This window comes from Rhinatrema bivittatum, chromosome 9 (genome assembly GCF_901001135.1).
Source record: "Rhinatrema bivittatum chromosome 9, aRhiBiv1.1, whole genome shotgun sequence".
Taxonomy (NCBI): Eukaryota; Metazoa; Chordata; class Amphibia; order Gymnophiona; family Rhinatrematidae; genus Rhinatrema; species Rhinatrema bivittatum.
The window spans coordinates 2,340,212-2,352,847 of NC_042623.1; the positions used below are offsets into that span (position 1 = coordinate 2,340,212).

Here is a 12,636-nt window from a genome sequence, read left to right on the forward strand (position 1 = left end):
AGCTGGGTTCAAAAGAAGTTTGGATAAGTTCTTGGAGGAGAAGTCCATTAACTGCTATTAATCAAGTTTACTTAGGGGCAGATTTTCAACGTGGTACGTGCATAAGATACGCGAATAACCCCCGAAAAGCTGCCACTTCCACCCCTGCACGCGCCGAGCCTATCTTGCATAGGTTCGGTGGCGCGCGCAAGCCCCGGAACGCGCGTAAGTCCCGGGGCTTTCCTGGGGGTGTGTGTTGGGGGCATGTCGGGGGCGGCGCGTCATCGAGGGCATTCCTGGGGCGGGGCCACAGGTGTGGTTTCGGCCAGGGGTGTGGCCGAGGCCTCCGAAAACTCCAAAACTGCTCCTGGGCCGGGGAATGGCGCCGGCAGCTGGCCCAGGTAGGTGTAACTTTTAAAATAAAGGTAAGGGGGAGCAATTTAGTTAGGGCTGGGGGGTAGGTTAGGTAGGGGAAGGGAGGGAAAGGTGGGGGGGAACAAAAAAAAATTCCCTCCGAGGCCGCTCCGATTTCGGAGCGGCCTCGGAGGGAACGGGCAGCGCACGCAGGGCTCAACACGTGCAAGGTGCACAAATGTTCACCCCCTTGCACGCGCTGACCCTGGCTACGCGCGTATCTATTAAAATCCGGTGTACTCTTGATTGCGCAGGGTTGTGCGAACTAAAAGTACGCTCGCGTGCTTCTTATAAAATCTACCCCTTAGGGAATAGCCACTGCTATTAATTGCATCAGTAGCATGGGATCTTCTTAGTGTTTGGGTAATTGCCAGGTTCTTATGGCCTGGATTGGCCTCTGTTGGAAACAGGATGCTGGGCTTGATGGACCCTTGGTCTGACCCAGCGTGGCATGTTCTTATGTTCTTAAATATTCCTCATGTGGACTGGAATAACTAAAAAGACTGCATGCTCTTTTTCTGCCTTCAGTTACCATTTCAAATTTCAATTGTTCTTGCATTATTATCTGAATTTTAATTTTTACTTACAATATGAAAAGATGCATAGGACAAATAGCAGGAACTTACTTCATATAATATCCTCAGTATTTCCAGCAAGTACCTCTACAATAACCAGGAAGCCTAGCCAATGAACTTCTGGCCACTGAAAATATTATGAGATATACCAAATGGTTCTTCTAGAAAGCCTAATGTCACAGACGGATACAAGATTTTACAGTAATCCAGACAAGACTTCATGACCATGTACTTGCATATACTGATATGGAAAGGTTATGCATTAGCAATCATTAATTACCATAATTTGAGGTGAGTACATTCAACTCGTATATTTATATCAGTACAGCTCTTAATCGTACAAGGCTTTGTTTAGTTTCCCGCACATGTTCAGTTTACAAGAACTAGAAGATAAGGAGGAAGATAAATTCTGAATTAGGTCTCTTTTCTGTTAACTTGCACAACTCTTAAGGACAAAAAACAGCCAAAAATAGAAACCACAGGGAAAAAAAATGTCATGTACAAATTTCCCTAGAGCATATTCAAGACACTGCTTGCGTAACTTTTCCAATAATTTGTTCCAATAATTACAACAGGCTAAATTTCTGGAATGTTACTGACTCTCAACGATAGTTCAAACATTACAGATTAGAAGCCTGAATCCACTGAAGTTTAAAATATTTATCTCCCCCTCATGATGTTTTTGAAAATTAAGCAAAACAGAAATTAGAAAGTTGTTACTATAGGATGTCCTACAAATCTACAAAGAGCTATCAAAGAATTCTCTGGGATGATAGAGAAAGGGTTTCCCTTGTTGGGGATGGCTGGGATTGTGGATAAACAGGAACTGAATATCTCTTTATTTTGTATGACATCTAACATAGTAACAGAAATGTCGGCAGAAAAAGACAAAATGGTCCATTCAGTTTGCCCAGCAAGTTTCCCGTGGTAACAACTGCCGCTCCGTATGGGTTACCCCCATGTATCCGCCACGGAAAGTAACTGCCACTACATGCAGGTTACCCCTATGTGTCTGTTAAGTGTAGTAACTGCCATTCTGTGCTTGGGGTGAGGTCTGTGGGGAGAGTTGGGGTTTAGGGAGCAGTTTAACATGTACAGTCATACGTACAAACAGCACAATAACCATCAGTGAAGATTTAATCTGATTTGGAGGGATGAAAGGTGAAAGAAGAGTACATTTGGACCATGTTCTCTCTACCTAGCATGATTGCAGCTCGGTAGATAGTGCATCACCTTTCATCTCTCCAAATCATTAAATCTTCACTGATGGTAACTGTACTTATCGTACGTACGACTGTGCATGTAAAACTGCCCCCCAGAGTGCACCCCACCCCACAAACCTCACCCCGAGTTATTAGTGGCCCCTCTTACAGTGGTGCACAAAGTTAACTGCTTAGTGAGCCTCTACAGTCTCTCTCTCTCTTTCTCTTGCCAGCAGCAAAAGATTGATAAATTTAACTCGCAATGCAAAACAATAATTATGTGGTACGAGGACAATTAGCATAACCATGCCCCTTTTTTGATCACGGGCACTATTTTTGCTATTTTTATCGCAAAATGATGAATCTAGGCTTCAGAATGAAATCTGGTTGGAAAACAGGCCAAAAATGAATGACCCAACTGAACCAAATAAAAGGCTGCACATCCCTACTGACAAAAGCATCATGCTGCAAAACTTTCATACATTTAATTTATAAATACATGTACAGGGCTTATAATTCTATCTGTGAAAGGATAATACTAATTTTTTCATGGACAAAGCTTGTAAATGATTACTAGCTGAACATTATATAGTATAAAGTGCTGGTAGTAAATTCTATTTAACATGAAGATAAATTACATGCATGTCATACCAGTGCATCCAAATAGACATTGGTCCACTGAACTTGTTTGGCTTTCTCTCCAGCTAAAACCATTGGTCTTCCCAAAACATCCAAGTACTCCTGCAGAAACAGAATAAATCAAAGTTACAAGAGATTACATATATATAGATACACACACACACACACACACACACACACATACACACACACACACTCACACATACATACACACACACACTCACACACACACTCATACACACACACACACATACACACACACACACTCACACATACATACACATACACACTCACACATACACACTCACACACACTCACACACACACACACACACTCACACACACACTCATACACACACACACACACACATACACACTAGCGAAAAGTGTCTGGCATTGCTTGGGTAGTCTGGTCTATAACAGCATGTATGTGTATGTGTGTGTGTGTGTCTGTCTCTGCCTATGTGTGTGTGTTCAGGGAAGCCTGTGTCTGTCTCTATGTGCTTGTCTGTGCCTGGGACGGGTGTGTGTATGTGAGCATATATGCTCGTGCCTGCATATGTGTGTGCGTGCCTGTGCCGATATGTGTCTGCATGAGTGTTTGTGATTATGCGTGTGTGCACACAACAGTGCTTTGCAGACAGAGCATATTGTCTTTGTACAGTGCATCTTCCACCATTCCAAGTGCCACCTTGTGGCCACAGACAGACACAACAGTGTGAACGACATAAGCCTTTATTAGGGGTATGTGTGTGTGTGTGTATGTTGGTCACACTGTTTTGTCTGTCTGTGGCCACCAGATAGTGCCTGGAATGATGGAAGTGCACTGTGCAAAGACACTGTCGTGTGCACACATGCACATTCACAGATACTCACATACATACATACACATCATCACAGACACACAAACATGCAGGTACAAGCATACATGCTCCATATACACACACTTCAACAGGCACAGACAAGCACACAGAGGCAGACACAGGCTCCCCCAAACTCACACATCACCACAGGCAGGCACAGACACACATGCACAGACATACACAGGCTGTAATAGACCAGATTACCCCCAACACACATACACACACACAAACTATATACTGTATATACACATACTTAAAAAGAGATACAAATATAAAAAAATAACAACACACACCATATCACATGAATGAGTGCAACTTATATTCACTGCCTACTATTTTAATGTTGGTAAGAAATGTGAGCTCCACATTTATTCCCAAATTGCTAAGATCAGATCAGCATTCATAGCAACATAAGGACCACTGCATAGTATCTACTAGGGATGTGAATCGTTTTAGGACGATTAAAATTATCGTCCGATAATTTTAATATCGTCTTAAACCATTATGGAACACAATACAATAGAGATTCTAACGATTTATCGTTATAAATCGTTAGAATCGTGAGCCGGCACACTAAAACCCCCTAAAACCCACCCCCGACCCTTTAAATTAAATCCCCCACCCTCCCGAACCCCCCCCAAATGACTTAAATAACCTGCGGGTCCAGCGGCGGTCCGGAACGGGCTCTTGCTACTGAATCTTGTTGTCTTCGGCCGGCGCCATTTTCCAAAATGGCGCCGAAAAATGGCGGCGGCCATAGACGAACACGATTGGACGGCAGGAGGTCCTTCCGGACCCCCGCTGGACTTTTGGCAAGTCTTGTGGGGGTCAGGAGGCCCCCCCCAAGCTGGCCAAAAGTTCCTGGAGGTCCAGCGGGGGTCAGGGAGCGATTTCCCGCCGCGAATCGTTTTCGTACGGAAAATGGCGCCGGCAGGAGATCGACTGCAGGAGGTCGTTCAGCGAGGGTTCCGGCGCCTCGCTGAACGACCTCCTGCAGTCGATCTCCTGCCGGCGCCATTTTCCGTACGAAAACGATTCGCGGCGGGAAATCGCTCCCTGACCCCCGCTGGACCTCCAGGAACTTTTGGCCAGCTTGGGGGGGCCTCCTGACCCCCACAAGACTTGCCAAAAGTCCAGCGGGGGTCCGGAAGGACCTCCTGCCGTCCAATCGTGTTCATCTATGGCCGCCGCCATTTTTCGGCGCCATTTTGGAAAATGGCGCCGGCCGAAGACAACAAGATTCAGTAGCAGGAGCCCGTTCCGGACCGCTGCTGGACCCGCAGGTTATTTAAGTCATTTGGGGGGGGTTCGGGAGGGTGGGGGATTTAATTTAAAGGGTCGGGGGTGGGTTTTAGGGGGTTTTAATGTGCCGGTTTTGCGATTTTACGTTTTTTCGATTTTTTACGATTTTTCACGATATTTTACCCCCCCAAACGGCAACAATACGATTCCCTCCCCCTCCCAGCCGAAATCGATCGTTAAGACGATCGAGGACACGATTCACATCTCTAGTATCTACTACTCCTTAATCAATTGCATCATGATTAGCAAGCAGAATGGACCAATCAGCAGAGTTATTTCAAAAGACCTCAAGGTGGGAAAGGGACTCAGGTTCAACCAGACAAGGAAACAATTTAGTAAGGTTTTTGGGACTGATAAGCCCAAACTTTCTTTCTTAAGCAATAATACAGGCAATTCACATATCTACTAATAAACAGGCCGATACAGTACAGTGTGCTCCGGTAACAGCGCATCGAAAACGCACGTCCAACCTCCCTCTCCCCCCCGAGACTAATAGCGCCCGCAACATGCAAATGCATATTGATGGCCCTATTAGTCATTCCCGAGCGATTCAGAAAGTAAAATGTGCAGCCAAGCCGCACATTTTACTTTCAGAAATTAGCGCCTACCCAAAGGTAGGCGCTAATTTCTACCGGCACCGGAAAAGTGCACAGAAAAGCAGTAAAAACTGCTTTTCTGTGCACCTTCCGACTTAATATCATGGCGATATTAAGTCGGAGGCCCCAAAAGTTAAAAAAAAGTTAAAAATAAAAAAAAAAATTAAATTAAAATGGGCCCGCGGCTTGAAAACCGAACGCTCAATTTTGCTGGCGTCCGGTTTCCGAACCCGTGGCTGTCAGCGGGCTCAAGAACAGACGCCGGCAAAATTGAGCGTCGGCTGTCAAACCCGCTGACAGCTGCTGCTTCCGTCAAAAAAGAGGCGCTAGGGACACGCTAGTGTCCCTAGCGCCTCTTTTTACCGTGGGGCCTAATTTAAATAAATTAAGTTACTGAATCGCGCGCACAGGAGAGTGGCCTGTGCGCGTGCACTCTCCCGCTGGTTTACTGTATTGGCCCGAAAGTAAGCAAGGCATCAGGGTCTCAAGCTCTCTTAGAAAGCTATAGATCCAGCATTTAGCTGTATCTCTCCCTTATTCAGCCTTCAGAGCAGGCTCTTAAAGCTCGTCCTGATTATGGGGGCATCTGCACCTGGGATGGCTTGTTCCTCAATGGGTGAATTTCTATGTGGGATCTCTCTTGTGAGATACAGGATCCTGGCCTTGCTCAAAACAACAGTCTTCCTACTACTCTGCACAGCTTTGGTCTCTACCCTGTCACTGCCCCCGTCTTCTTCTTCTGGCTTTTTGAGCTACATCCCTTCCACTACCTGGGAGGAGCCCGTTTAGAGAGGCAGAAGTCTTGGGGGTACCTTGAACAGAGCAGCAGTTGCTTCTACCCCCAAAAAAACTTGATGGCAGACTGGATGGATCATTTTGGTCTTTATCTGCCATCTTTCACTATTTCTATCACCTACCCTCAAAACCTGAACTATTTTTTTATTTAATATTTTCGGGTAATATTATAAACGTCCACATAAATCTGGAGAGTGTTATACTCCTAAGTTGCACCAATTTTCAAAGTGAACTTATATGCACAAGTTCACTGTGAAAATTATGCCACAAAATCTTTCCACACAGTTACCCTTACTACTTTGTATGGGAAAAATGATGTATGATGAACATAGGCCCGGATTTACGCGCGTAGGTGGGCTGTTGCATGCCGGGCCTATTTTAAAAAGGCCCAGTTACCTGCATAAAGCCCCGGGACACAAATAAGTCCCGGAGCTTCGGAAAAGGGGGCGGGGTTAGAGTCTCCCGGCACAGGGGCCATTTGCACGGCCTTGCGCGCGCTGACTCCTGATTTTATAACATGCGCGCACATGTTATAAAATTGGGCATCCATGTGCGCACGCGCAGGTCTTAAAATCTACCCCATACTTTTCATAACCAAAATGTACATCCATAGATGCAAATCGCAGCCAGACTCTGCCTCTCCCCAGTGCACTTAGGAGATGTATGCATTTTGGGGTAGATTTTAAAAAGGTGCGTGCGCACATGTACACCCGATTTTATAACTTGCGTGATCCCAAATAGCTGCTGTGCCTGGATCCTCTGACCCCGCCCCTCTGACCCTGCCTGGATCCTCTGACCCCACCCCTCTGACCCCTCCTGGATCCTCTGACCCCACCCCTCTGACCCCGCCCCTCTGACCCTGCCTGGATCCTCTGACCCCACCCCTCTGACCTCTCCTGGATCCTCTGACCCCACCCCTCTGACCCTGCCTGGATCCTCTGACCCTGCCCCTCTGACCCTGTCTGGATCCTCTGACCCCGCCCCTCTGACCCCGCCTGGATCCTCTGGCCCCGCCCCTGGACTGCCCCCGGACCTCCCTGCCCCCCTTCCCACACCTTTCTGCAATCCCCGGGACTTACACGCATCCCGGGGCAATAGGCCCGGTGTGCGCAACCCTTTGAAAATCTGGCCCTTTGAGGAAGGGAATTTTCAAAAAGGCCCACCCTGCAGGTAAAGCAATGCTTCACCCATAGAAGTTCCTTTGAAAATTGCCCTCCCTGAAGTTGAAATTACAAAAAGGTTTCTCCAGGTAACTTTTTGAGTTGAAAGTGTCCCATCCTGCTAGGTCAGTCATTGGATAAAAAGAGACAGGTTGTAGTGTCAGATTTCAGTGCTAGGTAACGTTAGGCAGGAATATTCCCTGGCGGCTCATTTGGATAAGTGCCACTGAATATCTATATAAAGTTATATCAGATAAAGTTACCCGAGTAACTGTCATGGTCAGAAGCCACAAACACACAAACAAGACCACAGTCTACTAGAGAAATGCCAAAGAAATTAATTGGAGCAGACTGGAAGGGAACTGGGGAAGGCCAAAATGCATTGACTTGCGAGATATGCAAAAACCCTCCCCACCTTGCGCGCGCTGCACACACACACATTACAAAATCTGGCGCGCATGTGCGCGGGGCTTATCGATTTTATAACAAGCGAGCGCATGTTATAAAATCGGCATGGCCATGTGCACGTGCGGGGAAGTGGGCGCACATGGACGCACGCTCACAGCTATTAAAATCTACCCTTTACTAACCAGGCTTCAAGAAACTGTCTTAGGTCACCGATTCAAGGAGTCCAACAAATCGTAGATTGTTATGTTGTGAACGATTTCTGAGCTCCTCAATCTTTTCCTCTTTTAATTCCTCCCACGTGGCAGGAATGGCATCTTGGTTGTCTGACACTCTTTGCTCCACCTCTGTACACAGAATCTCAGATGCGCTCATTCGTTCAGTAAATTCTTCAAGCTTGTCAACTAGTTTCTTAAATGCAGGAGCCAAAGCTTTCACCACTGCCATTTTGAGACCGGCAAGTCCGGAGTCTTGTGTTAAAATTGGAGCGCACTGAGGAAACTGCATCCGCCATTTTGTTACCGTCCACTTTTGATTTCTCCTTTTCCTTTTCTTTTTTTTGCCAATCGAGTTTTCATTCCACTATTCGCAAGCAGCAGGGTTACATAAGCTTGAGTAGGTCGCAGGATGCCGAAAAAGAATGGGTGAAAGCATTGGATGGGGGCAGATGGTGAGATGTGGAGATCGGAGCTAAGCAGGTCACATCCTACCAGCTCAAGGTGTCACGTGATCTCTTCTGTACTATTTAAACTATTATGTTGACAGCCAGTGCCAGCCTGTGGTATCTCATGGCTTAGAACCTCTGCTACCTACAAAAGTCCAGCGGGGGTCCGGGAGCGACCTCCTGCACTCGGACCGTCGGCTGCCAGTATTGAAAATGGCGCTGATAGCCTTTGCCCTTACTATGTCACAGGGGCTATCGGTACATTGGTCAGCCCCTGTCACATGGTAGGAGCACAAGATGACGCCGGCCATCCAGTGCTCCTACCATGTGACAGGATGCAGCCAATGGCACGGATACCCTGTCACATGGTAAGGGCAAAGGGCCATCGGCGCCATTTTGATTAGTGGCACCGACGGCCTGGGAGCGGGAGGACGGCCCGGAGCGGGAGATCGTGGGAGATCGCTCCAGGGACCCCCACTGGACCACCAGGTACCTGTAAAAAGTTTTTTGGGGGGTCGGGAGGGTGGGGGAAGCTAAGGGGTTACTTTTAAGGGGTCGGGGTGGGTTTTTTGTTTATCGGCTGGGGTGCAGCCGATAAACAAAACCACGATAGGGCCCGATTGAAACAACCCCACATGTGAATCGGAACCGGAATCGGAACGGATTCCGGTTCCGATTCACATCTCTATTGTAAGCAAATCTTAAGTTTTCTTTCAATTTTAGAGTATAAAACATAGTTGTATATTTTCATGCATGTGATGGTTCTAGATGTTTGCCAGACCCAGCGGTTTGAATTATATTTTTAGATTTTACTGTGTATGCACAATCCATGTTTTGACTTTTGGGGGTTTTTGGAGTTTTTTTCTCATATTTATTGGTGAGAGATCAAATACAAGAAAGTACACAATCCACAGTGTACCATATAAGTGATACTATACACAAACATTACAGTTCACAGAATACAGCATAAAGACAGAGTATTCATAAAGCCTCGATATTAACAATCATAACAATCTTAACTGAAATATCTGTACCATGCCCAACCATTATAAGAATAGGAATAGGAACTGTTGGTCATGGTGACAGTAATTATTGTCCAATACCCCAACAGAGAGAACTATTCAAAAAGTGTGACTAACTAATATCTGTCCCCTCTGTCTTCATTTTCAAATAAAAGTATGTAAAGGGCAGTTAGGTGAAATTATCGTGCCTGTCATTCTCTCACGATTTTCCATTTTTCCCCACCCCATTCCCCCCTTCCCAACCCTCCATCCATCAGGAGGAGAATATGGCTCTTAAAGTAAGTTAAAACAAATTAAATGAAGGTGAATAAAGTTAAGCTAACGTTAGTAACAGAGGTACCGGGAGCAGTGCATGAAATGAAGGGAGAAGCTGTGTATCCCTTAAAACCAGAAGGTGCCCCCGACGTCACAGTGAAGATTCCAGATGTACAAAGGTGCACAACTATGAGATTATGACATTTTGCAAATCGGTTCTAATTTTTGGAGAGAGATGATTCTCCACTGGGTCCCACAATTGGCGCACTTGGGTTAACCGTTTAACAGAATATTGTTTAGCCAAAAGAAATTCGTAAGTGAACATTCGTATCTATTTTTGAAACCAAATTTCCGCAATTGGGGGTAGGGATGTCGCCTATGACAAAAGTATAGTTTTCTTTCCTAGAAGGCCCATTTTGACCAAGAGCATCCGATGTGGGGTGTTTCGCATCTCTGTAGTGGAAAACTCTCGCCCAAAAACCCACAAGTTAGGATCGAATGCAATTGGGAATTTTATAATTCTGGAAGCGGTAGAATGGACTGCTTTCCAAAAGGATTGAACATGAGAGCAGTGCCAAAGCATGTGTGTAGAGCTTCCCAGTTCCATACCACATTTGGGGCACCGGTCAGTGTGTGTCCATGAAATACAATGCGCCCTAACCAGCGTCCAATAAAAACGCCACAAAAATTTCAATTATGTGTCTCGTAAGTCCATAATCTCAGCAATTTTCGGTATCTCTACAAAACAGCTTTGAAAATATGAGAAGGCCAGACGAAAATCTGACCATTGAGACCATTTAAGATAAAGTGAGTTCAGATCCCTGTCTGGGATTGCCTGTTGTATCTTTTTACGAAAGCATGCAATGGATGGGCACAGCGCTTTTACTGGGATTGCACTGATGATCTCCCACACCTTAACCGCAGAGGGAGATTCAATCAGGGTAGAAGTGGAAGAGAGCGCACAATGTCTGGTCTATAAATACCCGTAAAATTGGTGGGGCGGTATCTGAAATGATTCCTGTACTTCTTGAAAACTCAGAAATCGGTGTGTCATCGGGGAAAACATGTGGTATAAATGAGAGAGACCTTTTTGCTCCAACTGTGAAAAGATCGTGTGTCCCATTCCGGGGGGGAAAAGTGGATTATTATTCAGCGTCAGTAAGGTCACTGTGTAGGAAGGTGTACCCAGCAGGCGACAGAGACACCTCCAGGCTTGTCGGCTTGACTGGAGAAGAAGGTGCTGCTTCAAGTGGGACGGAGTATCCCTCGACTGTCCTAAAACTATGGCGTTAAGAGAGGAAATCCCATACTACTTCCTAAGATGCAGTCTGGGTAAGTATATTGAGGATCCTCATAGCAAATCTCTAGTCCAGCGAAGCATAGCCGCCAGATTATATAGAACTAAATTTGGACAGCCAATACCCCCCTGCTGTAACAGCCTCTTAAGGGTGACTAGCGCGATTCTAGGTTTCTTCCCTTACCAAAGGAATGAGTTAAAAATTGTATCCAGTTCTTTACGATTCTGATTGGTTAACCAGATTGGTGCCATCAGTAAAACATACAGCCATTTAGGGACCACATCATCTGCAAAATCTGAACCTTGCACCAAAGTGAAACAGGAAGTCCCCTCCATCTCTTAAGCAAGGAATCTGTCTGGGTAAGAAGTGGTACGATGTTTGCTCAGTGAATGTGCCTAATGTCCACAGGTATATGGACTCCCAAATATTTCATCTTCTCCACCCATTTTAAAGGGAACACACCCAGCTATGGCATTTAATTTAATCCTCCTGTGTCTAAAGCTTTGGACTTGTCACAATTTATTTTAAGCCCTGCAAATGCACCAAACTGTTCTTGAAGAAGCATAAGAGGAGAAAGAGACTGCACAGGGTTAGTAAGAAAGATCAGCACATCATCTGCAAATGCCGCTGATTTGAAGGTAAATGGATGATGTGAAAATCCTTCAATGTCACGGGCAAGGATAATCTTCCTCAGCAAGGGATCAATAGATAACATGTAAAGGAGGGGTGACAAAGGGCACCCTTGACGAATCCCACATTTAATCTCTACGGCCTCGGACCTTTCCCCATTTACCAGGATATGAGAAAGAGGGCTATGATAGAGGAGAGAAATGTATCGTACAATGTTACCTTCCAGACCAAAGAACTGCAATGCCGAAACATATAAGGCCATGACATCCTGTCGAATGCCTTTTCAGAATCGAACCCTAAGGCAAGGGCCAGGACATTATTCAATTGACAAATTGTCATTGCCGTTATTAATTTTATGATATGGGAGCTGGCCGTCCTGCCCCTTACGAATCCGGCTTGAGTCTCAGATATTAAAGATTAAAGACTACAGTGAGTCTATTCGCTAATATTTTTGCCAATATTTTGCAATTGCAATTAAGGAGCAAAATAGGCCAATAGGAAGTCGGATTTGTAGGGTCTTTCCCCGGTTTTGGAAGAATGATGATATGGGCAGTATTAAAGTCTGTTCAATGCTGCTCCCCCAAGGGGAGGAGCTAGCACTTTGTAATACTCCGTAGGCGGAGTTATCGATCTGTAGTGGGTAGGTTCCCCATAGAGTGACAGTCTGTATGGTATAGCACTAGTAGTGTGGGGAAGAACACTTGAGGTAAATTGGTGAATCCCTGGGCCGATGGCAGATGACAGTGCCCCCAGGAGGATAACCTGAGAGGGACCACCAGCTAGGCTGGAGTATGGAGACAAACATAGATAGTTCTTTAGACAGGAAGTAGAACCACCA

The 12,636-nt window shown here is 45.7% G+C and overlaps 1 protein-coding gene across 10 annotated transcripts in view; it reads right to left on the reverse strand.

The window, feature by feature from the left end:
- CACNA2D1 (calcium voltage-gated channel auxiliary subunit alpha2delta 1) overlaps positions 1 to 12,636 on the reverse strand; it is a 1,026,983-nt gene that overhangs the window by 281,366 nt on the left and 732,981 nt on the right. For all 10 annotated transcript variants that reach the window (XM_029615087.1, XM_029615085.1, XM_029615090.1 and 7 more), the window contains one exon: positions 2,822 to 2,911. In XM_029615087.1, the coding sequence (XP_029470947.1) occupies positions 2,822 to 2,911 (90 nt within the window). The remainder of the gene's footprint in view (positions 1 to 2,821; positions 2,912 to 12,636) is intronic.